The 27,434-nt window shown below is 50.2% G+C and overlaps 2 protein-coding genes across 2 annotated transcripts in view; one reads left to right on the forward strand and one right to left on the reverse strand.

The window, feature by feature from the left end:
• The window catches only part of CZIB (CXXC motif containing zinc binding protein), a 379,487-nt gene that overhangs the window by 40,788 nt on the left and 311,265 nt on the right, over positions 1-27,434 (forward strand). The window lies entirely within an intron of this gene.
• On the reverse strand, positions 2,466-10,026 carry LOC144942522 (transmembrane protein 150A-like). Its single transcript, XM_078869382.1, has 7 exons — positions 9,962-10,026; positions 8,352-8,405; positions 7,044-7,106; positions 6,041-6,108; positions 4,661-4,863; positions 3,609-3,735; positions 2,466-2,683 (listed from the first exon to the last, which is right to left on the reverse strand). Exons 1-7 carry the CDS (start codon positions 10,024-10,026, stop codon positions 2,466-2,468), a joined length of 798 nt encoding a protein of 265 aa, XP_078725508.1.

Raw genomic sequence — 27,434 nt, forward strand, 5'->3', positions numbered from 1 at the left:
CCTCTTCGTCACACGGCGTCACAAAAAATCAGACCCCCCTCAGATATGACGTCACAAAGCTCTGCCCCCCCCAAAAGAAATAAAACATGCTTCAAATCGCTTTAAACTACAGTATTGTCATTGCAGTGCGTATTTAATGTGGCGCTGCACTCTGATATTGTAGGAGGAAAACATTTATTAAAAAGTCTATTTAATTAAGTAGAACGTGTTGTCTATATTTATTTAAAGTTGCGCATTTTGATGAGACGTCACATTTCTCACCCCCCCCCATCGTCACACTTCGTCACAAATGTCTGCCCCCCTCCTCCAGGTGCGTGACGTCATTTATGGACGGCCCCTATTCAAATGGCCTATTCACCCGTCTATTCGTATGCCCCATTCACTTGCACGTCAATCGAAACTCACACGTACACAGCACTCAAATTGCATTCACTCAAGTCTATTCAAATGCCTATTCACTCACTTGACGTATATGCCAATGCATATCTCATACCGTCGGTATTTACTTACCTGCAGTTGCGGGCACAGGCCCATAGGGGGTGCCACCCTGAGCTGGTGAAGGACAGAAAGAGCCGGACCGTTGAGGGGCCGGGGTCTCCCCACCCCCCAGACCCCAGGTGAGGGGTTGGGGGGGTTCTTCCAGAGCCCCCTGGAAGGTTCCAGAAAGGGGGCGGTACCGGGGGCGGAGACTCCCTGAGTGTATAAAAGGAGCACCTCTGGGACAGCTCGGGGCAGTGCTCCAAAGACGAAGAACCGAAGACCAGCTAGGCTAGGACCCTGGGACCTCGAGCCCGACGTCCTTGTAAGGGCCGTGCCGAGCTCGGACCAGTGGTCAGGACCCGCACCTTGGCTGGGTCGGGTCAGTCAGCCTCCCCTAGGGCACAGATAGCCGGAGGTCTGAGAGCAGGTTACCCAGTGTGAGGGCACGCTAGCCCGGAGGCTGTACCTCCCCAGATAGTGGGAATTAAGGGAAGTTCTGTTTGTAGTTACAAATAAACAGTGTTGCCTCTAAAGACAACGTCTCCAGTTTCCGTGGAACCCACTACATATGCGAATATGCATTCGTTCTCAAGTCTATTTAAATGCATACAATATTCACTAAAATCTGTTCAAATACACGTTCACTCACATTCAAACGAGTATTCACTCACATGTATATTCAAATGTATATTCGTTCTCGTGTCTGTTTGAATTCCATTTCACTCACGTGTATCTTCAGTGCTTGGTCAAATGCTTATTTACTGGTCAAAATCTGATCGTTTAGCTGTACTAAAGTGACAATCCACTGCTGGATGAAGGCCTTCCCAAGCCACCGCCACCTCTCGCGATCACGCGGTGTAATAATCCAGCCGGCACTTGCCCACGAGCTGATTTCATCGCTCCAACTCCGCGGCGGACGTACTCGTGAAGATTTATTTTCAGGAAAATTTTGGTCAGGACTGGGAAGGTTTGGACACGATGTAAAATTCGAACACAATGGCAATTGAATAATATTTCAAGTCAGTTTATACATCATACAAATAATTATTAAACAAATTTGACAAATAATTGGTGAATCATTGCATGTCATGGTGCATAACAATAATACAATTACATCATACTTTAACAAAATACATTCGTACTATTTAAATGTAAGCGTTATTTTTTTTTTTGCATTTGCATACCAGTAATACAATCCAACGCGATGTAAAACGACTAGGGGTGCAATTGCTATGTATAGCGAATTATCAACCCAGCGAAATAGCTTCGATACCCGGGCACTGATGTTGGCCGTGGCCAGGGAGTGACCTCAGGTTATTAAGTTTATAGGATGGTGCGCTTACCTCTGTGCTACCACTCCACTGTCACTCGCAATAAAGTCAGATTAATTATGAATGTAATTTAAAATCATAATATTAAGCCGTGCTGCCTATTGCACGCACATTGCACACGTGTCTCTCTTCAGAGCTACCGTATCTCTGGGAGGATCAACCAGATCGCATGGTGAGCTAGCAGGCGCCCCTCCTCGGTTAACCCTTCCCACTGTGACATAGCGATACCCACTCAATTACCAGTCCCGCCCTAACGAGTCGAACGCGAGGCCAGAACATTTTAAACCGTGATCATTTCGCAATTTTCACTCATGCTTCGAGACACCGGGACAGCCTTCATGAAACTGGGACTGTCCTGGGCAACTCGAATGCTATTGCTTGGCCGTGCTCTTTTATATGCCTTTTCCACTGCCACATCCGAGCGCGAGGCCAAACCACGCTACACTGGCCTCGGGGGCCAAGCCGGGCCATCAGTGAAGTGAGTTCAACTCGGACACAGTGTCACCGCGTCATCTACGTGCATCTCGACTTGTTCATCTTGCTTGTGACGTCACGGCACTGCAGTAGAAACACAAACTGACGCCTGCGAACCTGCATCCAATCCGCCTCGGCATGGCCCCTGGCGCGGCTCGGTTGTAGAGTGGAAAATAGGTATTAGTTGGGGGGGGACATCTGGCCAAAGAGGATGTGTTCCTGCATGCCGTCGTTGTCCCCTCGCTTGCAGGTGAGGGCGCTGAGGGTGGCGCGGGTCGCTCCGTATAGCTCCAGGGCGAAGGTGGAGAACACGAGGCAGAAGACGCTGAACGCTGCCCACTCGCACACGGCCGCCACCCGCAGCAGCCTCGCCTCCTTGCGTACGTACAGGAAACCGTCTGCCCAGCGACGGGTGCGGGAAAGGTGACGGTCAAGGAGAACTGGCGGACGTGCAAATGGATGGACCAGCAGACAGACAAATTGATGGATGGATGGACAGACTGATGGACGGACGGCAGACAGATGAATGGACCAATAGACAAACAGACTAACAAATGGATTGATGGATGGGACAGACATACTGATGGATGGGCGAATGGATGAATGAACACACTGATGGACAAACAGATAGGTGGAGTGACTAATAAATGGATACCGGGATTAACGGATGGAAAAACAAAAGACTGGATGCAATTAACAGATTGGCCAATTTGACAGACCCAAATGGATTGGTTAACAGACAGATAGATGCAGAGAAGGTGAAATGGTTTGACAGACTCTGAAGAATGTATATATATGAATAATGAGCTGGCACCACTGAGATCAGAGATTTTAATCCATCCTGTGATTAAATGTTTCTCAAGTGTAGCATGTTAATGGTCTCAGCCCGGTTGTCAATGACCACACCCACACAAAAAAATACTTTTAATTTAGTTTTGCACTGGAGCTTTCAGAATTGAAAATATCAGTTTGTCCATCACATAACAAACATTACTGTCGATGGCAGGGCAGGGGAGAAAGCGATGCACCCCCTAGAGTGGATAAAATGTCACTTGCAGGGATTTCAGATATCGTTCTCTGACATCTCCATCTATGGGTCGTTCTCTCACACGGAGTGATACACTACTCTGTGGGATGGATACGGCTGAACGTGGCTGCAGGATTAGTGACATGGACATGGAAGGAGGAACACAGATGAGATGGACAGACGGACAAGGCCCGGGTGCCTCTAGCCCACAGGCCCCTGTGCAGTTGCACCACCTGCACACTGGATAGCTATGCCACTGCTCAGAAACTCGAGATGCGAGGTTAGCAGGAGGATACACAGGCCCCCAGTGAGCAGCAGGAAGAGACAGAGAGCGGCTCGCATCCCGGCCACCCAAGGCTGCACCCACGACGCCACCCCACCCTGCAGCTTCCATGACACCAGCGTCTGCAGCCCGGCCGCCACCTGCATCCGGAAAAGCAGAAACGGTGGTGGGGGGGAGTATGATGCAGCGGGAAGAACCAGGCGCAGCAGAGGTGGCCCAGGGGATGGGAGCGTTGAGATGGTGTGGGTGGGGAGGGGGGAGGTGGCTCAGCCAAAGGTTAATGTGTCTCCGTTAAAGCTACCATATTTCTGGGAGGCTCAACCGGTACACGTGGTGAGCTAGCAACCCCATGCCTCCGTCAGCTCAATCAACACAGCCACGCCCACTCGAACACTAGCGACTTTAGTGCAGTCATTTCAATTGAGACATTATAACAAAAAGTTACCGCGCGTTTCGCTCGTGGTGATCTTGTGCCCTTTCACCGAGTCCAGGCTACGCGTGAATTCTAGAGCTAGTTAATGCGTTTCGAGGGGATTGAGCCCTCTGAGTCCTCGCCACCCACCACTGTTTTACAATTGGCGAGGAGAATCACTGTGACGGGTATGGTGGGCACTGGGGTGCTGATGTTAGGGAGGAATAAAAATCCTCATCTCCTGCGTGGAGGCGCTGGAGCCGAGGGGATCAGAGGAGTGTACAACAGCTTGGTAGGGAGATGCTGTCTCCTTGGCAACAGCATCTTCCTACCGAGCAACTTTATTTTAAACGTTAACATATATTTTTGTATGCGTACTGTGGATGTAATATCAACGGTAAACAAAATGCTATAATGTTTCATTCATTTCACTGCAAAAATTAAGTGAATTGGCTTCTACTCCCTGCCCACATGGATTTTATATGTGGGACCAAAAAACTCGAATAGAGATATCTGCAGAGCTCCCTCCAGTGGAGGCCCTATCGCCAGCAATGTCGCGAGCGAGCAACTACAAAAAAGGCTGCGTGTACCCTTCCCGTCATCATTTATGTGGGCCACCCCTGGCTATAAACTGAGACTGACCACTACCGCACCGTTCCGGCGGTCATGCAGATGGCGGCGGAGATGAGGTGGGCCCAGCGGAGGGCCTCGCCGGCGCTGGGGCAGCTGCCGACGAGGAAGGCCCCCACGGCCGCCAGGAAGGTGCAGGCCAGCGCCGCCCGGCTCACGTGCTCGAGGCGGGACGAGCCACACGCCTGCACCGTCAGCCCGTGCAGCAGCAGGGCCACCAGCGCCACTGCGGGGGAGGGCGCAAGGGTCACTCTCTTCAGCTGGTCTGCACGCGACTAGCGTCACGGGCCGTGGGGCTCGCGAGGGCCACGAGGACATGGCCGCTCGGCGTCCGTCAATATCGGTGTGGAATGCACCGCACACGCGAGATGCTCGTCGCGGTTGCCACGCGCTTCGGAGAGAGGGCAGAGGGGGAAGTAGGAGAGGGCAGTAAGCTCGGTGAGAGAGGACAAGTGAGAGGGACGTGAGTTTGGTGAGAGAGGAAAGTGAATGAAATGAGGGCAGTGAGGGAAGTGGGAGAGGGAAGTGGGAGAGGACAGCTAGTGAAATGAAGGAGGGCATAAAGTTCAGTGAAATAGGCCAGTGAGAGATGATAGGGAGTAGGGCTTTGCAATTCTGGCCATATACATACATGTATATATCAAACGTTACCGCTATATTCAAGATGCTCTGGAAAGTAAGATATACCCCAAACTTTGGGGTAAGGTTGGAAGGAAATATGATGTCCAAGGAATGGGGGGGGGGGGGGGGGGTGGGGATGGTGTAGAATGAAAATGCATTAAATTTAGTGGGCACTGGTAAAAATACGTCTCTTAAAATCTGGAGAACAAGGCGCTTTGCAGAGCCGCCTCCTGGAAGATGAATATGAACGTGCTGCTTTACAATGGGAAGATGTCTTCTGGATGATTATTTTTAATGGCTGGTGGCATCTCCCATCCTCTGGTGATTAAGTTCTTGCTATGGAGAGCTGTCTTCTAGAAGATAATTCAAGAACAACTAGACTAAAAAACATTGTCTGGATTGCGATGAAATTGTGGAAAGTCAATTGTTTATTTGAGGTTAATTAATTTAAGCTGGGAGAAGCCGGTGAGATATGATGCTCTTTTTCACACGGGGGGAATGTACAGATGAAGTTATATATATATAGATGAATTCAACAATACTCGAACTAAACATAATCACCGGATTATGAAGACGGACCTCCTAACTCTTGCTTGAAATTACGTCGGAGGAAACAGTGCGTCTTACAAAATGGAAAATATGTTAGCTATTTGTTTCTTAACTCAAATTCGGCTGAATACACGATTAGGTAGTTGATAAGAGAACCGCATAACCGAAACGTGCTCTACGGCGCAGCCCCGACTGTGATGAGACCGGGACGTGACGATGCGCAGGGCGCTCACACACGATGGAGGAGATGGTCGTCACGATGCTGAACAGGGCGCTCTCGGGCCGCGTCGCTCCGGTCGCGCTGCAGGGGAAGCGACAGAACAAAGCAGTGTTCTTCGTTGCAATGCCTGCGGACCATTAATGGCCCCTGGTGGCCCTGACGTCCCCCCCCGACAATACACAAATGTGAAAACACCCCATCGTCCTGCTGTCAAAGCCAATAGTTTCAAATGTGTGGCGGCCCCTCACACTGATTATGTCTTATCGGCGCAGTTGCCACCCCTATGAAAACTAGTGAAGAACACTGAAACAAAGCATCAACACAAACTTCTCTATTCTGGTGATTGGGGTGGGTGAGAGGGTCAAGGAACCAGCTGCTCCGATGCCTGCCACATGATTTAGTCCATGGGTACCCGGTGGCATCGCCTACTTTTGCCAACGAATATTTTCCAGATTGCTAGAAATTCCAAGAGGCGGCACGTGACTAGTCACCACATCCACCACAGCCAGAGAAGGTATACTGGATCTTGTGTGCTGGCCAGACTTGGCTGATATTAAGCCCTTCTTCAGAATAGCCAGTGGCACAGTGGCATGGCACGGGTTTAACAGGGGACATGAACCAGTGTCAATTGAAAAAAAATCTATTATTTTTTGTTTATCGATGAGTTTTTCTTACTCTGTATAGTTGTGTTCGCTTCATTAGCCAAATGTTACATTCACATATTTTTGCACATAATTTGCACCGATTGTAAAAAATCCAGTGTCTCACACGCATGTGATTAGCTTTGTGCATCGTGGTCGTAAGAACGGATTTTAATTCACGAATCGATGCACCATAGCAGCAATTTCTATTTAAGAGGCCACCTTCAGACGCAGACTGAGCCGCAACTGAGAAAGGCTCATTGAGTTAAACAGCTCTTTTACAATCTCCTAGGTTATCGCTGTACATGACTTTGATTCCTGACCCTGGCCAAATGGTGCTCCTGCCCCATTCATTGGTCAAGTCGAGGCGCTCACCTGATGTAGGGGATTTTATCGAGGTCACAACAGTCGGTTTCATTGTAGCAGTCCTCGATGAACCTGGGTGCAACAAATACACGGCGCTTAGAGGTTGGTGCCGCTTAGAGGTCGCCATCTTGCTGACACACACTGGTGTTTGGCACCCCTATAGGAAAGTTGAGGAAAAACTGGGCATACGTGTTTGAATCAAAACGTTAATGACCTTTATTTTTTAAAAGCAACAAATGTGTTAATAACGCTGTGGCTTTTAATGAACAAAAATAAAATGGGCGACGTTTCGGGTACTGATCCTTCTTCATGATAGTGTTTTTGTTATTTGTGCTTGTGCACCACTGCCAACGCAGCAGCAGTATTAACAAATATTGTTTCAAATGAGGGATTATTTCTTTTTATTGGGCACCACGGATGCGTGTGAATGGAATCCGGCAGGTGTAGCTTGATAATACATGTTCTTTTTTTATCGCGATCTAACCCCAAAAAAAACCTGTATTATGGATGATATTGGTCGCGAAAGTCTACGTGTTAAACTGAGGTGTAGCTTGTTTAAAATTATGAGTTATACAACGTGTACGTGCAAAATAGCAGCCTATTTGTCAAGCCACTGTTGTGTGAGCACCTCCCCACGCTGTGCGGATCGTGGGGGGGTTGTTTGACCATACTTCACCACGCTGATCAGTGTGGATTATGTGAAGGCAAGGGAGCATGGACACCGGAGCATACAAGTGTAGAGGAGTAAAATGGGGACGTGACGTCAGGTGTGCCGTTCAGGGCGATGACGTCACGTCTCCTAGGGTACTTAAGGGATACCCCGTGACGTAAGCGGGGTCACTGTGGGAACGGGTAGAGTAAGCAGGGTGAAGAGGGAACTAGGGGTAGAGAGAGGGATCGAGTGGTGAGTCTGGGGAGAAGCCGGTGGTAGCCGTAGAGGTGCTTCTCTCTCCGGTCGGTGGAGTCGGCAGAGTCCACGATCCGACACGAGAGAGAGAGACCGGAGCTAGCCGGCAGGGACCCGGACTCAGAGTAGGACCCCTAGCCCCTGGGAGTTGTGTACCCTGTGTATTATTGATAAGCTTTAATAAACCCTGGTGAAAGCCCTTAACTTACCTCCGTCTCCGAGTGCGTCCGTCGGAACTTCTCTACACAAGTACGGTACAACAATGGATTTTGCTACGCTGTCCTCTGCTGCCCACGATCCTAAACCCCACAAGCAGGAATCGTGACTACAGTTAGTACGGCCAACTTAATCGCGTGTCACTCACACCTCGGCACGGGTCTCAGATATGCAAACCTACTTGCTGTACTCACCGAGGCCACTCGGAAAATGCGCACACGTGCCCATATTGAACGGCCAGTCCATACCTAGTGCAATGAGAGAAGGACACATTTTACACGGAGCATCACTCACCACCGATATGTATAAAGCGTTGGATTGGTACTCGCTTTTTTTTTAATTATTGGTATGAAGTAACTGAAATTGTGTGACCTTTTAAGTCGTACTTAAAAGGTCTCTTGCCGTGTTGTCCCACCTGATGACGGACGCTTGTGTTGCGCCCGAAACGTCGTGATTTAATTTATTTTATACCTACGTGACTTTTACCGAAAGAACCAAAGAGTATGAATCACTACAGTCACGAAAACTTAAAATCTACTTTTCAGTCGTAAGTAATGTCAAGAAAGTAAAATATTTCACATATTTAACGAGCAGCGCTAATCAGGACATGGAAATGTTTTTTTCTCCAAAAAAACTGATTTTACGATTATCGTGGATTTAATATCGACCGATAATATATCGTAGAATCGCCATATCGCGGAATCCCTGGTTGTCACCGCTCGGTGTTTCATAGGCGAAGTGCTGCCCTCTGCTGGTAGGCCTCAAAGTTAATGCCAAACGGCCAGGGGTCAACCAACCTGAGGCTCCGTAGGCGCGTAATGCACATCCATGTGCATTGCGGCTCTTTAAATATTGAGGGTTTATCTTTTTTTTTTTTAACCAAATGCTGCTCGCAGCAAACATCGCGGCTATCGCGATTTTCATATGAAGACGAACGCTTGTGTTGCGTTCGAAACGTCGTGATTTATTTTTTTTATTTCTACCTACGTGACTTTATCGAAAGAACCAAAGAGTATGGATTCCTGCAGTCACGAAAGCTTCAAATCAAGATTAAAATGCCCCTTCTTGTTATTTTGGTTTCCGTCCCTTGGCCTAACACGACCGCCTCCAACCGATACCCACCAAAACATACATCAATAAATGCAATGATTTGTAACGATTTGGGGGGTGGGGGGGGGTCATGATTTGAGTAGCGCAGAATCTCTAGCAGTTGCACTTCTACGGTTGTTTGACCACACCTCCACCACCTATGCCGATCACTGCGGATTGCTGGTTAAGATGGGGAGAATAAAGACGCGGGCGCGCAGAAGTGCAGTGCAACAAATTGGATGTTGCTGCGCTGCCCTCTGCTGCCCACCGCGTGCGTGCGCACGGTGCGGTGCGCGCAGTGCGGTGCAGTGCGTGTGCGCGGTGCGGTGTGCGTGGTGGGGTGCGGTGCGGTGTGCGTGGTGCGGTGCGGTGTGCGTGGTGGGGTGCGGTGTGCGTGGTGGGGTGCGGTGTGTGTGGTGCGTGTGATGCGGTGCGGAGTGTGCGTGCGCGCGGTGCGGTGCGCACGGTGCGGTGCAGTGCGTGTGCGCGGTGCGGTGTGCGCGGTGCGGTGTGCGGTGTGCGCGGTGCAGTGTGCGCGGTGCGGTGTGCGGTGTGCGCGGTGCGGTGTGCGCGGTGCGGTGTGCGGTGTGCACGGTGCGGTGTGCGCGGTGCGGTGTGCGGTGTGCGCGGTGCGGTGTGCGCGGTGCGGTGCGCGCGATGCGGTGCGCGCGATGCGGTGCGCGTGATGCGGTGCGTGTGATGCGGAGCGGCTTACACGGTCCACACGCCCGCCGTGCTGATGACACCGAATGCCAGGGGTAGACAGCACCATAACGCCATCTCTAGCCAATTCTCGCACTCCCCCTACGCCTCTACCCCCCCGTGCCGGATGAAGCTAGTGTGGGGCCTGTAGCATATGTTATAAAGCGGCCCTAAATAAAAAAAAAACATAAATAATGAAAACAAATTTTACTTGCACAGTCAAGTAATTGTATTTTTTTCATTTGCTACACAGCCAGATAATATGGCAAATCGCTAATCTTAAACACCCGGTCGTCCATAAAAGTTGAAGGCGGTATAGTACTATAGTAATAGAGCAAGTGCAGAATCACTGAACCGGAATTAATAGCTTGAAAGTATTTAGCGCGGGGCCCTTGAAAGTGCAGGGCCCGTAGCATATGTAGCTACTTTTGCTCCTAGGATAATCCGGCACTGCCCCCCCTTCTCCTGCTCTTCCTCCTCCTTGTCCTCGTAGTCGCCTCTCCTCGAATGATAATCTCCTCGAATGATAATCTCCTCGTTCCTCCCCCTGCATCCCCACAGGCAAAACATCGAGAGTTATGCAAGAAGAGATGCAGTAATCTCCACCATCGCCGTCATCATCACCGCACCTGCGATTGGCACGCTTGGCTACGTACCTGGCGAAAGAAGTTCAACATACGTACATCATCAGGAATGTAACGATTGATTCTCCACCCACATGAATTGTCACGTTTTTGGGGTCACGATTTGATGCTGCCTAGTGGCTGGGCAAGCGCATTCATTGCGTAAAACAATACCCAGTAAACATAGACCATTGGTCCAGCGGTCCCACGTGCATGCTCTGCTATATGGGAGTCATGTCCGTCGCCTGACTGTCTGATGTGTTTAATTATCCCAGTTGGTTCCTCGCCAAATTAAGTGCAGGACAAATTGAATGTGATGAGTTAAATTTTTTTTTAAGTAATTGTTGATCGGGCTGAGACCAATCAAACTCATGTTACTTGAGAAACCGGTTTAATCGCATTATTTGTTGATTCTGCGTTGGCAGTGGTGCGCAACTAATACAAATAAAACATTCAACACATTCTTCAAATACACCATCTTGAACTATAACGTAATAAGTAATCTTTTAAAAAATGTCTTTAAAAACACGCTTTTATGAAATGTACTAGTAATGGCAGAACTCAACGACTCCAGGAAGTGGCCCCGAAGCTTGCCATAACGTAAGGGACCGTGGCCAATGAGACCCAAGCCGAAACATAACATATAAAAAATAATGTTAAATTTTTTTTATGATAGAATATAGCATTTTCATCAGTCTGACATAAGTATACCAAGTTTGCAGTCGATACCACATTGGGAAGTGGGTTAAAATTGAGTTACAAGATTTGAGGATGCAACAACAACAACGACAACAACAACAGAGTGAGTTAAATAAAAGCGTGTAATAAAATAGGTGAAGCTTTGGGGCAATGAGTCCTGAGTTCCCGGGGATCAACAAGAGGTGGTCGCCGGTGATGTCGGCGGTTCCAGCTCAGCGCTCTGACCTCTGACCCACCCGCCAGCCGCCTGGGGAAGTCACCCCGGCTGCAATCCGTACAGTTTTATGTTAAACATTTATACTGGTAGGAACCTCCTGGTTACACCAGCCCACAGGGGATTATTATTCCACAGAGTGCCTTGGCTTTCCTGAGAAAAGAGTGTCTGGTGGGGAGTGAGCGCGGTGAGAGGTAGGAGAGTGCGTGGAGGCGAGTACGGTGAGATGGGAGGGGAGAGGTAGGAGAGTGCGTGGAGGGGAGTAGAGTGAAGTGGGAGGTAGGAGAGTGCGTGGAGGGGAGTAGAGTGAGATGAGAGGGGAGAGGTAGGAGAGTGCGTGGAGGGGAGTAGAGTGAGATGAGAGGGGAGAGGCAGGTGAGTGCGTTGAGGGGAGTAGAGTGAGATGAGAGTGGAGAGGCAGGAGAGTGCGTGGAGGGGAGTAGAGTGAGATGAGAGTGGAGAGGCAGGAGAGTGCGTGGAGGGGAGTAGAGTGAGATGAGAGTGGAGAGGCAGGAGAGTGCGTGGAGGGGAGTAGAGTGAGATGAGAGGGGAGAGGCAGGAGAGTGCGTGGAGGGGAGTAGAGTGAGATGAGAGGGGAGAGGTAGGAGAGTGCGTGGAGGGGAGTAGAGTGAGATGAGAGGGGAGAGGCAGGAGAGTGCGTGGAGGGGAGTAGAGTGAGATGAGAGGGGAGAGGCAGGTGAGTGCGTTGAGGGGAGTAGAGCGAGATGAGAGGGGAGAGGTAGCAGAGTGCGGGGAGGGGAGGGGAGTGGGATGAGAGGGGAGAGGTAGCAGAGTGCGTGGAGGGGAGTAGAGTGAGATGAGAGGGGAGAGGCAGGTGAGTGCGTTGAGGGGAGTAGAGCGAGATGAGAGGGGAGAGGTAGCAGAGTGCGTGGAGGGGAGGGGAGGGGAGTGGGATGAGAGGGGAGAGGTAGCAGAGTGCGTGGAGGGGAGTAGAGTGAGATGAGAGGGGATAGGTAGGCAGGTGCGAATCGATCATCAGCTGTATCCCTATTGTGCTGTCAGTCATGACTCGATGAAACGAGTGTCTAGAAATCCTTCACTTAGAAAAGCCTCGCCTCGTGTCAGGGATCGGCCCCGGAAGAATTGAATAATAACTGAACAAGCTGTGTGGTAATTTGTCGCCAAACTTGTCGTACAGCTTACCCAAAAATGACCTTGCCGAATGCACGCACAATGCATCAATTGCAGTCCAAATTGAAGACATTTTTCAGATAGCGTACGAATAACTCGAGTGACGTGGGAATAAAGAGAGTGTGGGAGTCTGAATCACAGTTTAGCTCTTCACTGTTATTTATTCTCACGTGTTGTGTGCATCACCGCATCGCGCGCTTTCAGATGCGCTTCTGCGGTCGTCTGGAACGCTCTTCCTTCCGATATTTCGAAGCCACGGGAGCTCTGACACTTTTAAATCATCTCGATCGAAAACTCAGTTGTTTAGAACTGCTTTTTGTGTTTAGTTCACTGTCCCCCCCCCCCGCCACCACACCTCCGATCAGCACGGTTGGCTACGTACGGTGCGAAAGAAGTTCAACGTACGTACACACATTGCCTACGCTCTCTTGTTTCCGAGCACCCCATCGGGTCCCCAAGAACCGCTGGGTTTTGACGGCCTCGAGATGGAGGGCGCAGTGATGATGATGATGATGGTGGTGGTGGTGGTGATGATGATGATGATGATGGTGGTGATGATGGTGGTGATGATGATGGTGGTGGTGATGATGATGATGATGGTGGTGATGATGATGGTGGTGGTGATGATGGTGGTGATGGTGGTGATGATGATGATGGTGGTGATGATGGTGGTGGTGATGATGATGTGGTGGTGGTGATAATGATGATAGTGGTGATGGTGGTGGTGATGATAATGGTGGTGGTGGTGATGATAATGGTGGTGGTGATGATGGTGGTGGTGATGATGGTGGTGGTGGTGATGATGATGGTGGTGGTGATGATGGTGGTGGTGATGATGATGGTGGTGATGATGATGATGGTGGTGATGATGATGATGATGGTGGTGATGATGATGATGATGGTGGTGATGGTGATGATGGTGGTGGTGATGATGATCACAGAAATACTGTTGGAGTCGCCTCACTACACCGCTACTCGGCCACCACCCCACCACACTCCGGCAAAGGGCAGTTCACTGCGTGGCGAAGTATTTGTCGTGTTTAGCCCCCGGAGCTGGCGGAGGACGAAGCGAAAATAAAAATGTACGCGGTGGCTTCTTTCATGTTCCAGCCAATGGCGAGCAAGATTTGATCGTGAAACTTTCCACAACCCTGTTGCCAGCAAAAACATGCTTCATCTTGCGTAAACGTTTAATGTCACGCCGATTTTCATCTTCAGCTATGGGAACGTGGTTAGGGGCCGTCCATAAATGACGTCACGCGATTTTGGACGATTTTTTACCCCCCCCCCTCGTCACCCGGTGTCACAAAAAGTCAGATCCCCCTCAAATATTATCGCTTTAAACGACTGTCATTGTAGTGCGTATTTAATGTGGCGCTGCACTCTGATGTTGTAGGAGTGTTGTTATAACAATTATATATTTATTTAAAGTTGCGCATTTTGATGTGACGTCACATTTCTAACCCCCCCCCCCCCCAGGTGCGTGACGTCATTTATGGACGGTCCCTTATGGAACTGCGCTACGAGCCCGAGTTTGATCATTCTCAGCCAGGGCCTGTCACCATGAGTGGCGAGCGAAAACTGAAGCAGTCCTGAGCCCCCCCTCCCACCCTTCACCAACGGACGCCGACCAACGCGGTGAAGTATGGCCATTGTGGGGACACCTTCATCTCGCCTTGGATTGACAAAAAGGGCTGGACCCACGCATTCGTTATCGTTAGCCATTGTCTATCCGCCACTGGATGAAGGCTTCCCCATCCCGTCACTGGGTGCTGCTATGTCACAATCAATGTAGCTCCTCCTGCACATGAGCTGATCTCATTTGCTCCATCTCCTCGACGGACCCCCCCCCCCCCCCTCTCAGTGACGATTATCTGAACCGGTCATGGGCCTCCCCTAGGTCGACTCAGCCTCGCCAATTAGTATCCGGTGCGGTGCGTAAACATCGCCACTGGGGAGACAAAGGCGACCGGGCGTGGATGCTGGCAACCCCCCCCCCCTCGTGTACTGTGCTTGCCCCAAGAGCCTGTTAAGACTACACGGGGGACATTTGGCTTTGCCTTGCTGCTCACAAATAAGCTGCTGCACCGACCGCATTTTTATTTTGTTCAGCGCGATTACGAACTACGACATTGCAGAACGTTGATCGTCGTCATCGTCGTCACACTGGAATGGCCAGCTGCGGTCGGAGCCTCGATTGAGACCAGCCCTGAGCCAGGACGTGACTACAATGGGACAATGGTGCGAAAGTGGAGCAGCCGTGCCAAGCCCCGCGCGCGCAGTTACGACGGGGGCCAGAGGGCACGTTCGTTCAAATTGGACATCAACGGAGTAATTGGATAGACATTATAAATTAATTAAAGGTGTGCAATTTAAGTCATTGCCATTATCATCGTCAGCCATGGGCAATCCACTGCTGGATGAGGGCCTCCCCCCTCCCTGCAACCCATCGCCACTGAGATGTAACGATCCACCCAGCTCAGATTTAAAGCTTTCGTGTCTGCAGGAATTCATCTTCTTGGTTCTTTCGGTAAAGTCACGTAGAAGGGAAATAATAAAATAACAATAAAAATAAAACATAATAAAATAATTCTCACGACGTTTCGGCCACAACGCAAGCAGCCCTCCTCAGGTGAAGAACAGGTCTGTCGGAAAGACAGCGTTTGAATGACGCCGAAGATGATCCACCCAGCGTTGAGGCACAATCCTGACAGCAGCTGCGCTTTTACCCATAGCCGGCAACAGGTCACAGTGACTGTTTGCTTCAGCGGTCGATGTGTCCCTCTCTGTGCAAACAGTCGCTGGGCTGCGCCCATCTGCACCGGCGTCCCCGACACGTCAGTGGTGAAAATTCCACGTTTTAATCCCATACCGGTGAGTCAGCTGATCGATAGAACGGTCAACTGTTGACTTTGCCACAAGGTGATACCGATTTAAAGCTTTCGTGACTGCAGGGATTCATCTTCTTGGTTCTTTCGGTAAAGTCACGTAGAACGGAAATAATAAAATAATAAAAATGAAACATAATAAAATAATTCTCACGACGTTTCGGCCACAACGCAAGCAGCCGTCCTCAGGTGAAGAACAGGTCTGTCGATAAGACAGAGTCGATAAGACAGAGTCGACAGACCTGTTCTTCACCTGAGGACGGCTGCTTGCGTTGCGTTGTGGCCGAAACGTCGTGAGAATTATTTTATTATGTTTTATTTTTATTATTTTATTATTTCCATTCTACATGACTTTACCGAAAGAACCAAGAAGAAGGTAATACCGATATTAGCGACCCGAGAAGGATCGCCTTCCAAGCATGATTTGAGCTCACCGTCCCTTTCCACGTTGTTTTGTGGGTCCTAGGTCATTTCGTGAAAATGTGCTACACGAAATAAAGTGTGATGGATTGTTTGATATTTCACATACAAACACCCAGAGACATATCCCCTGATGAACGGGCCCTCTGTGAGAGTCGATACATTTCCTCTGTGTGAGTGTATGGGTCTCCATATTATTAGATGGGTCTCCGTGTGTCAGAGGATTTCGAAACGAGTATATGGATTTCTGTGGGAGTCTGAGTGTCTGTCAATTTATGGGTCTTTTGTGTAAATCTATTGGGTCTCGACACGAGTCGTTTACAACTCTGTGTGTGTCTACGGTTCTCTGAGGGAGTGTGTGTGAATCTATATGCGAGTCTATGGACCTCTATGCGAGTCCGTGGTTTTCTAGGTGAATCTACGGGCCCTTTATATGGGTCTACGTCAGGGGTGGGGAACGTCCGGCCCGCGGGCCACATAGGGCCCGCGAAATCATTGGGTCTGGCCCTGCCAAGGCAACCGCAGGCAAGACTCCAAATTCAATGAATCTAGGAGCAAACCTGGAAAAGCAGTTGCGAGTAGCAACATCATCAATACCAGCTAACATCACACGCTACACCAAAGAGAAGCGGTTCCAGCCATCGCATTAGGGGTGAGTTAATGAAATATTTGACAAAAAATATAACAGGCTAATTTTTAAGTTGATAATTTTGTATGGCCCGCGAATGATGTTATACATATCCAAATGGCCCTTGGCAGAAAAAATGGTTCCCAACCCCTGGTCTACGTGAACATTTACACTGACGGTAAAGCCATCTGCCTGCCCCCATCCCAGTGTCTCGATTGATCCACCCACGCGCGCGCGTTATTTGCGCGACTGTGGAAACCCCGAGGTGGACTTTGGGACCTCCCCACGTTGGGGACCACCCCCGAGTGTCGTGGCGTCTCTGCTGGACCCATGTGGGGGGTGGGGGGTGGGGGGTGGGGGGGAGGGTGAATGACCTGCCAGGCAAACCAATGGCAGTATTGATCTCGAATTCTTTTCGGCTCCGATGTTTGGGGCGGGGGGGGTGGGTTTTGTTAAGTAAATATTCAATTAAAAAAAGAAACTTTCAGCCCTATGTCAACCTGCTTCTGGACAAAGGCATTCCCCACCCCCTCCAACGCCGAAGGTCGTTTGTACATACTTCACCACTCCGGTCAAGGGCATGTTGGGGAGGGGGGGGGAGCAGGACCGGCTCGGGGAGTGTCACTCGACACTGACGTTAGTCGTGACCGGGAATCGAATTCGGGTCATCAATTTCGTCTGTGAACAATGCCTGCAAAGTTTTTTTTAAATGCTTTCTGAACAATGCCATACGCTAACTCTCGTGTCTTTCATGTTTACGTCAAAAGATTCACAAACGTATCTATAATGAGACTCACAGTAAATAATAGTCGGTTGTTTGCCAATCCACTGCTGGATGAATGCCTCCGAAGCTGTGTGAGACATGAGGCGGTTCTTTATCCGTTTAGAGTCTTTGGCCACTATACGTTTCCATGTGATAAGCGACTTCATTGGGCTATCATTTGTGGCCAGGTCGCTCAGTGGGTCTTCTCTTGTAAAATAAGAACTAGTTCATAGTTGATCCATCGCTTAACTAGTGTGGACGGAATGCAGGTGAGAGTTCTCACCCCCAGACACCCCGATTCCAGGCTGGAGCGGTGGCACAGTGGTTAGCGCACAAGGCTGCGAAACCTGGCAGCCTGAGCTCGATTCCGAGACGCGGCTGATATCAGTGACGAGTGATACAGTCTTTAAACTGACCCCTTGTCTTCATCAAACTTGCATTGACCAGCGTGGTGAAGTATGGTTAAACCACCCCCCACGACCGATAGTGCGCGCGGAGGCGTTCATCCAGCATTGGATTAATCAGAGGGCTTGCGTATCGTTTGTTTCTTTTGATTGCCATAGATGCTCTTTTATTCTACGTTCTAATTCCGACTCGTTAAAATCCTTTGGTCAAGGGCTCCCGTCACATGAGCGGATGAACAATGCGCGACTTGTGTTCTCGGTGGTGAATGTCATCCACGCTTCGATGCCCCCGAGGATACGTTCATAATAGAGGTTCTTCGGGTTAGATCGCGTAAATATAAATGTGCAAATAACCCACGACCACCGCCAATTATCGTAAGGTTTGTCAGGTGAACAAAAAAACGCGGTCAATAATTCATCCATCGGCACAGCGGTGTGCCTGCCGGAGAGTAAACCCCGCAGCATTAACGATTTGAGTTTTCGACACTTTTGCTGGTGATTACAACAGCAACAACCAGCTTCGTTAGGCGAGTTGCGAGAACTGTGAAGTCTTCCTGCTTCCGGTCTTAAATAGAGAAAATCTGTCATCAATGTGTTCCCATCAGGTGCGAAGATCACAGGGGGGGGGGGGGGGGTTAATGTGATCATATAAATTATAATGAAATATACTCTTAGGTTTTTTCGGTAAAGTCACGTAGGTAAAAATAATAATACAACATTTAAATAACTAAATTAAATCACTACGTTTTGGAAGCAACACAAGCCTCCGTCATCAGGTGTAACTGCTCCAGTAAAATTACTGTAGCGTGGAGCAGTTACACCTGATGACGGAGGCTTGTGTTGCTTCCGATACGTCGTGATTTAATTTAGTTATTTTCATTTATTAAGATTTTATTTTATTATTATTATTTTTACCTACGTGACTTTACCGAAAAAAACCTAAGAGTATGAATCATTGCAGTCACGAAAGCTTCAAATCTAGAAATAATTAAATATGTTCATCCGAAAATATGCATACTACCGGTTTGGTTCGGCTACAACCTAACGCAGACCAGAGCCTTAAGCACAGCCTACAACACAGCCACTAAGAAAGACAAAGACTCACAACCTCCCGTTAGAGCCTGTAACAGGGTGTTGGGACAAGCGCTGTGTTAGCGAGCAGCAAGCAACTCTTAAAGGCACTCACGGCACGGCAAACCAGAGAGGTGGGTGGCCAACACCACGCCCGAATGCCTTTGTCTCCCTAGCGGCGATGTTTGACACACTTCACCAACACAAACATTAACGCAGATCCAACACAAATCCGAACGCAGACCCCCATTCACAAAGACACGGACCACAACACAGGCTCTAACACATTCCCCTGGAGCGAACGAGTAGACCCACCATTGTTGACTTACTATATAAAGTTGTACCACCTGCAGTCACGTCCCGCCCACACACGACCAGGTACACAAAGACAAAGCCAAAGATCCCCCATATGGACCTCAAGTGACTGCTTGGGGCAAGTGCTGTTAGCGAGCACGTATGAAGGTCGGAATGGCACACGAGGGGGTGGTGTGGCTAGAACCACGCCCGCCCACCTTTGTCTCCCTAAGTGCTAATGTTTACACACTGCGCGAGGTGCTAATTTGAAGCTGAGTCGACCTAGGACCGGTTCAGACATTCGTCACCGGTGTTGGTCGTGAGCAGGGAATCGAACTCGGGTCGCCGGTTTCGTAGCGGAGGGCGCTAATCACTTCCTTATCGATCCCCGCACAGCACACGATTCGCTTTGGCCCAGTACAGATATCACTCACCGTCGATAGTGTTAACCTTGGCCGGTAATCGAACTCGGGTGGCCCTCTTTCATAGCTCGGTGCACTCTCCATGAGGCCACCGCCACCACCACCCCCACCCCTCCTCCCCATCTGAATCGTGATAAGCTCGGAGAACCCGTCTTGTGGGATCGGGCATTATGAATTCCGCTGAAATCAATGGGACGACGAGAGCGGAATATTTGCACCGGATCAATACAACACGAACAAGAAGAGACACTTTTTGGAATTCGGTGATAAAAAAAATAACCCCCCCACCCTCTATTTCAAGAGCGACAATGAACCGTGTGGCTGACCCCTGCAGTCGATACATTTACAGAGACAAAGACCCCCCGTGTAGCCTGAACAGACTGCTGGGGCAAGTGCTGTTTTGCGAGCACCTATGAACGCCGGCACGGCACACGAGGGGGTGGGTGGGCCAGCACCACGCACGGCCGCCTTTGTCTTCCCAGCGGCGATTGTTTACACACCGCAACCAGGTACTCATTTGAGGCCGAGTCGACCTAGGGGAGGCCCGGGACCGGTTCGGATGCCCGTCAATGAATGTTGGCCGCGAGCGGGAATCAAACCTCGGGTCGCCGTGTTCGTAGCGCAGCGCTAACCACCACACGACCGCTCCCCACGCACAACCCACGTGGTTCGTGATCATAGCGTCTCACCATCGACATGGCCCATTGGGTCAGCGTCTTGTTCGCCCCCCCGTGTTGCAAGTGCTTGGCGATTAAAAAAAACTTTTGTAGTTTTTAAATTTCATTTTCTTTGAACCTATCTACGTGACTTTACCGAAAACCCCAAAGAATATAAATTCCTGCAGTCACGAAAGCTCTAAGTCAAGATCGAGGCATCGTTCCACGATCGCAGCATTCAATTTCTGTGTAAGCATTATGTAATGTTTTTTTTATTATGGCGATTAGGTATTCAAAATCATATAACAGCCTTGGATTTAACGACGGCGTGTCTAAAGACTAGGTTCTGACCAGGAATGCGGTCTGCCAAGGCGATATCGCAATACTGCCTCTCGCGGTTACTCTGATTAATTATGCCAGCAACGAGGTATCACCAAACAGGTAGATCTGCATTGTCATTTCCTGGCTGTGCTGTAGGAACCTCCGCATTAATGTTTACGTAACCGACACCCCCCCCCCCGCAAAATGCCTATCACAAAGAACTGACAGTCCACCAGCTATTGTGGCCATGCAACGCAAACTGTGCAATGCATGGTATAAACCCACTGTCGTCTGCGTTTCGTGGCTTTATTTTGGTGATTTCCAAAAAAAGTGTATTGGTTAGCCACGTTTGTTTGTTGTAGTACAGAGTTAGACTGATGGCCTTAATCTAAGTTGTCTTGTGGTTGTTTGACTTGCATCCCACTGGGATTTTTGCACACAGCGTTGGTGTACGGTGTTTTTTTCTGCAATATTTTGCTTCCTTTTCTTGGATTTTCTGTTTGTGTCACACATTCACTTTAAGATGTTTTTTTGTTCATGTTTTTGTTTGTTGCGGTTGCACCCGATTCAAGAGCCGAATGGCTCACAGGGCTATACCTAATAAATTAACTTGAACTTGAATGGAGGATGAAGAGCGACACGACACGAACTCTCTGCTGAAGCCCTCTCGTCGTTGCCAGCAGTAGCAGCAGACCTCGACATTGGCATCGATCTCCTGGAAAATGTTGCCGCGTCTCTTCTTTTGCGTAAATCCACGACTGGACGAGAGCCTCCCCGCGTTGTTTAGACCACGGGGGTTATTGGACCATACTTCACCACGCTGGTCATTGCGGGTTGGTGAAGGGGGGAGGGGGGCAGTGTGGTGGGGTGGCGGGGGGAGAGGCCAGGAACGGATGAGTTATCACTCGCTACTGATGTTAGCCATGGTCGGGAATCGATCTCAGGTGGCCGGCCCGTTTCGTTTCGTAGCGCAGTGCGTCAACCACTGCGCCACCGCTCCACCACGCGCACTCTTAATTAAGCAGCCACCTTCACGTGCAATGCCAAGCGCACATCGATCATTTCGCGTCCTTTATTTAACCAAGCCGCCCAGTTGGATTTCTGTTCCACGGCTAACAACAGTGACGGGTGATGTCTGAAACGATGCCGAGAAACCTTCCACCCGGTGCTCTCCCTCCCTCCCTCCCGTCCTCCTCCTCCTCCCCTCTCCGGATGTGGACACGAGGTGTTTGTGGGTTTTTTTCTGAATGCGCCGCTAATTTTCTTGGAGAGTTACACGAGGGGGGGGGGGCTCGTCTCTAATCGCGCAGTGCTCTCGAACTCACAAACACCCGAACCGCGGGCTAAACTGCCGCGGGGCAATGCTGACACATCCGCACACATACACAACAACAACAACCGCCATTCGCCACTAAGTGGCGGTGACGTCCCCACGACGCTTGTGCCAGGCTATGTGCACCTTGAGGCCACGTGAAGTGTCGAACGCCCGCTGGCAGGAAGTCACGGGGCAGACCCAGCAGGTGCCACGGGTCGACTGACTGAGATGACCGAGATGAGTGGCTGATGCACCACCTGTGCCCCCTACTGTGCCAACTTGCTGTGCTTTAGCCACCCGGCGCTCCGCTCGTTGTTGTGAGCGTCGCTCCTCCGCCCTCCGTTGTTGTTGGAGGGCGACTGCCTCCAACTACCCAGTAGCAGCGTCCTTCACGAGCCTCCTCCACAGAGGCCGATCTTGACACCGCTGGTACCACTCATCGGCAAGTCCACTCAGCTCCACATCCTCCTGTACCACGTCACTCCATCTCTTCTCTAGTCCGTGCCGCGCCCGTTAAGCCCCCACTATCCGGCCTAACAAAAGCTGTTTAGGCATGCGGTGGCTGGGCATGCGGGCTACTTGGCCCACACACACGCGCACGTGCGCGCACGTGCGTTGGCTGCTCCAGTTATGTAACGCGGCACGACGACATATACCAACAAGAAGGAACGACTCAGTTCCACCCCCCCCCCCCCCCAGCGAATCATATGACGATTATTCGATAACGTTATCGATTATTATTTACGTCTCATTTCCCACTCCCGACACGATTGTCGACCGCTTACGTTTGAATGCATCGTAACGATTCGGTGTCACGATTCGATTAATTTTATATAAAAAAAATCACATTGCAACTGCAAATATCGGCCTCTAGTGACTGGTCGTAGCCACGTGAGCATCAATGCAACGCACAAGGAGATTCAATGCATGCGCCGTGACCGTAATAATACATTTCAATCGATTAATCGACGCATCGTCACATAGGAAATGCACTCCCCCCCACCCCCCCCGTGTATTCTCTCATCACCAGTAGCACGCCAACACCGACAGGTGCTCAGTTTAGGCCGAGTAGACCTAGGGGAGACCCAAGCCACCTACAGATATACGCTCCGTCTTCCCTGCCGATACCAAATAGCAGCAGTCTGGCTCCCCAGGCTCACCAACCAGACGTGGCACAGCTGAGGCACCCACGTGCTTATCATCCACCGCTGGATGAAGGCATCTTCAACGCCTGCGAGGGCCGCGTGGGGTTGTTTGACCATACTTCACCACGCTGGTCAGTGCCGGCGTTGGCGAAGCTGTTTGAGGAGCTATCGAGCGCAGTTTTAAGAGGTAACCGGTTACTGATGTTAGCCGTGGGCAGGGGGCTCGTACTCGGGGTGACCGGGTTCGTTGCGCGGGGAGTGTTCGAATCACAGCGCAATCGATCCACCCAGCAAACTCGTAGACACCGTTGTTAGACGTGCAATAGTCAGACTTCACGTCGATCTTGATTTGAAGCTATCGTGGCTGCAGGAATCCATACTCTTTGGTTCTTTCGGTAAAGTCACGTAGGTATGAAATAAAATAAATCATGACGTTTCGTCCAACATCAGGTGGGAAAGCATGGGCTACTGCTGCTGAGACAGACTGTTTTAAAATGTGTTTTAGGTTTTCTTACGTGACTTTACCGAAAGAACCAAACAGTATAGACCTCAAGTCCTCACCTATCATATATTGCTCTCGATGGAAGCAAGCGGTCGGGTGAGTGATATACAAACTTGTCCTACCCCCACTCCCCTCCCCTTCACTAACTCGCACTGACCAGCGCGGTGAAGTATGGCCAGCCACACCCTCCCCCACCACCATCACCGACCGACACGGCTTTGGGGAGGCCGTCATCCAGCAGTGGATTTACAAAGAGCTGCAAGTTGTTCTTGAGTCTCAACCACGCGAAACTCCGCGTGAGATTATATCGTTGCCTTCAGCGAGAGAGCCTTAATGCACGGCGGTTCTCTCGCTCCCACTCACACAATGCGACCCGCCACCATCTACATCATCATCATCACAGCCGTATCATCACCAGCAGCCGTGGTCTCTCCACTGCTGGATGAAGCCCTCACCACCAAACCACAGCCAGCTCGCACGGCTGCGCGATGCCCGTGATCGACACGGCGACCCCACTCACCGACTCGACGATTGACGCGGAGCAAGGAGAATCAAATCATTATTTTGTTGTTAACTCATCAAGCTAGCTCGTGCTGGTGTTGATAGTGTGTGTGTGTCTGTGCGTGGCTATGTATATGTATTTATAGGAGCTCGCTAACAACGGCAAGTTGCCCCGACAGCCGGTCAAAGCAATACGGGGGATCTTTGTCTTCGTGTGTGCGTGTATGCGTGTGTCTGTGAGTAAATGTATTTGTTAGAGCTCCCGAACAGAAACTTGCCCCGACAGCCGGTCAAGGCTATACGGGGGATCTTTGTCTTCGTGTGTGTGTGTGTGTGTTCCACGAACTTGGTTTAGTTTGCTTTAAAGTTGTCAGTAAAACTTACGTGCTTCACCCGAATCACGCTCCCATCTCGACGACCGCCACCGCCGTCACCACCACACGCGCTCGCGATAAGTGTGCCCGGTGCCCGATGAGACTTTGCACAACAAACACGCCGTAAAACCTCTCCCAGCCCTGCCGGCTCAGCCAGTGGCATTTGTTTTAAAAGAGTCACGCCCTGCTGATGAGAATCAATGGAGTCAAAGCCCGAAAGAACCCTTATACGATAGAGCGGAGTTGTGCACAAATTTTCAGGGGGGGTCAGACCCCCACTCAAATGACGTCGCAAAGCTCTGCCCCCCCCCAAAAAAAATAAAACATGCTTCGAATCGCTTTCAACTATTGTCATTGTAGTGCGTATGTAATGTGGCGCTGCACTCTGATGCTGTAGGAGAAAACATTTATTAAAAAGCATATTTAATTAAATAGAACGTGTTGTCTATATGTATTTAAAGTTGCGCATTTTGATGTGACGTCACATTTCTCACCACCCCCCCGCCCTCGTCACACATCGTCACAAATGTCTGACCCCCCCCCCGCCCAGGTGCGTGACGTCATTTATGGACGGCCCCTCATCCAGCAGTGGATTGATACAAAGAAGGAAAGTGAGTGCAGGAGGGGGGGGGGGGGTGTACATGATCCGTGCTTGCAATGCTCCACAGCAGCGCAATTTCAAAGGCTGTTGCCACACAGCGGCGGTGTTCGATGGCTCGGACCGCGTGGCTTCAAACGCCGTGAGCCCAGGGCCGGACCACGGGGAATTGATGGCGCGTGGCCGCTGTCTGTTACCCCCCCCCTCCACGCGGCTCAATTTTGGAGTGATTTGTACATCACGGATGAGATTCCCTATAGCCCGCGGCGCCCAACCCATTGGGGGGGCGGCTCCACGCGTGTCAAACGCACCTCCTCCCCTCCCCCCCACGGTTGATGAGAGCGATCATGGGCAGTGTATGTCTGTCGGTCAAACCCATGGCACCACCTAGGGGGCTGTCCATAAATGACGTCACGCGATTTTGGACGATTTTTTTACCCCCCCCTACCCTCGTCACACGGCGTCACAAAAAGTCAGACCCCCCCCCCTCAAATTTGACGTCACAAAGCTCTGCCCCCCCCCCCAAAAACATATTTCCATTTTGAAAATAAAACATGCTTCAAATGGCTTTAAACTATTGTCATTGTCGTGCGTATTTAATGTGGCGCTGCACTCTGATGTTGTAGGAGTGTTGTTATAACAATTCTATATTTATTTAAAGTTGCGCATTTTGATGTGACGTCACATTTCTCAACCCCCCCCCCCCCCTCGTTACACATCGTCACAAATGTCTGACCCCCCCCCCACCCCTAGGTGCGTGACGTCATTTATGGACGGCCCCCAGCTTTGTCCCGTGACCTGCCAGCGAGCGTTCGACAACTTCACGTGGTCCTTAAAGTGCACGTGGCCTGGCACAAGCGGCGTCGTGATGACGTTGTTGTTGAACTTCTTTCGCGCCGTACCTAGCCAACCATGCTAATCAGATGTGCATTGATGATAACGATGATGGATGGATGATGGTAACGGATTATTGATGTTTCTAATGATGATCATGATTACGGTTATTAATGATTTTATGATTCTGATGATGAATGACGAATGGTCTTGCCTTGTGACACAAACTAAACATTCCTGCCTGCTATTAAGTGTAATTTCAACATCCAGATTATCATATTAAACTAGGCCATTGTGTACAGACAATTTCCTGGCCCATATCACAGAACTGAACGTTTAAAATGTTCCGAGCAACTTCAGTAAAAAAAAAAACATTTAAAAATAAACCGCACGTGTATAACTAGGGACACACATGGCTGCATCGTTAAAATCTCGCCGGCACGTATGCCTGTTACGTTTCTTTCGCACCGTACGTAGCCAACTTTGCTAATCGGACAACAAACTAAATGCAAAAAGCAGTTGTCAAGAAAATTGTATCGCTCTACACAGCTCGTTTCCAGAAGCGACCTGGCCACAAGTGATAGCGCAATGAAGTGGCTTACCACGTGCACAATCTATAGCAGCCACAATTGTTTTGTACCGACGCCTGGTACTACTACCGCTATTGTATTGTGTCGATCTATATTGCAGTACAGTATAACTGCACATCTTTGATAGGTAGACCTGGGCCAACAGATGAATATGGGGGGGGTGGGAAAGGAGGCAACCCCGAGGAGGAGCTCCACGTGTAAACGCTTCAACGCGGTCAGGGTTCGTGCGCCCACGCACCACAGCGCACGGCAAAGTCGGTGCTGCTCAAACAGAGACGCCGCGGACTTGGGACCTCTTCACCGTTACGTGGGGCAGAAAAAAACCCGAGAAAAAGAAATCCGTGGAAGTTCCAAGAGAGAGCGCGACGAATATCACTCACTGTGGGTTGGTTACTGGAGGGAAATTCGCAGTGGAGCGACCACAGCGGCCAGAGTTGGATTTTCCCGGCCACGGCTCACGTGGGTGGCGAGCGATATCAGAACCTGGACCTGGACCCCTATCCGCAAGTTCAACAAACTCGCTGTGACCACCTTAGTGAAGTATGTACAGATAAACCCCGTCGACCAACACGCCTGGTGGGGAGGCCTTTATCCAGCAGTGGATCGATAGAAGAACGGTGCGTGTACAATGGATGTAATAATACTGAATGACCAACAATCACGAGCTGAGAAGGTTGTTGAACTCCCCCTTCTTTTGATCGCGAACAGAACCAATATAACCCTGTTTAAAGTCCTTAGGCTGTTAAGAAAATTCTGCGTTGTTAGGCCGCCGATTATTGAGCCAGCTGTGATCATTCTCAGGCTTGGCCAATTTTGCAAACGGCCACAATTTCCTACATCCACAAGTCAGACGCGTGACCACTCCTCTGCCCCGTTCCTGGAACGAAGCACCCACGGCACATTTTTTTCGCCCCAGGACCTCATAGCCGGGTCAGCTAGCCACGCGTCTAGCAAGCGACGTAGCCCGATGATGCGGTGCTGGTTAACAACAGCCGAGCGGCCGTGGGGATCCAGGCCCAAAAGACTCTCCCCGGGTGTATGAATCGAGCCAATTTGACTTTTAGCGGTCGTG

The sequence above is a fragment of the Lampetra fluviatilis genome, chromosome 27 (assembly GCF_964198595.1).
Source record: "Lampetra fluviatilis chromosome 27, kcLamFluv1.1, whole genome shotgun sequence".
NCBI lineage: Eukaryota > Metazoa > Chordata > Hyperoartia > Petromyzontiformes > Petromyzontidae > Lampetra > Lampetra fluviatilis.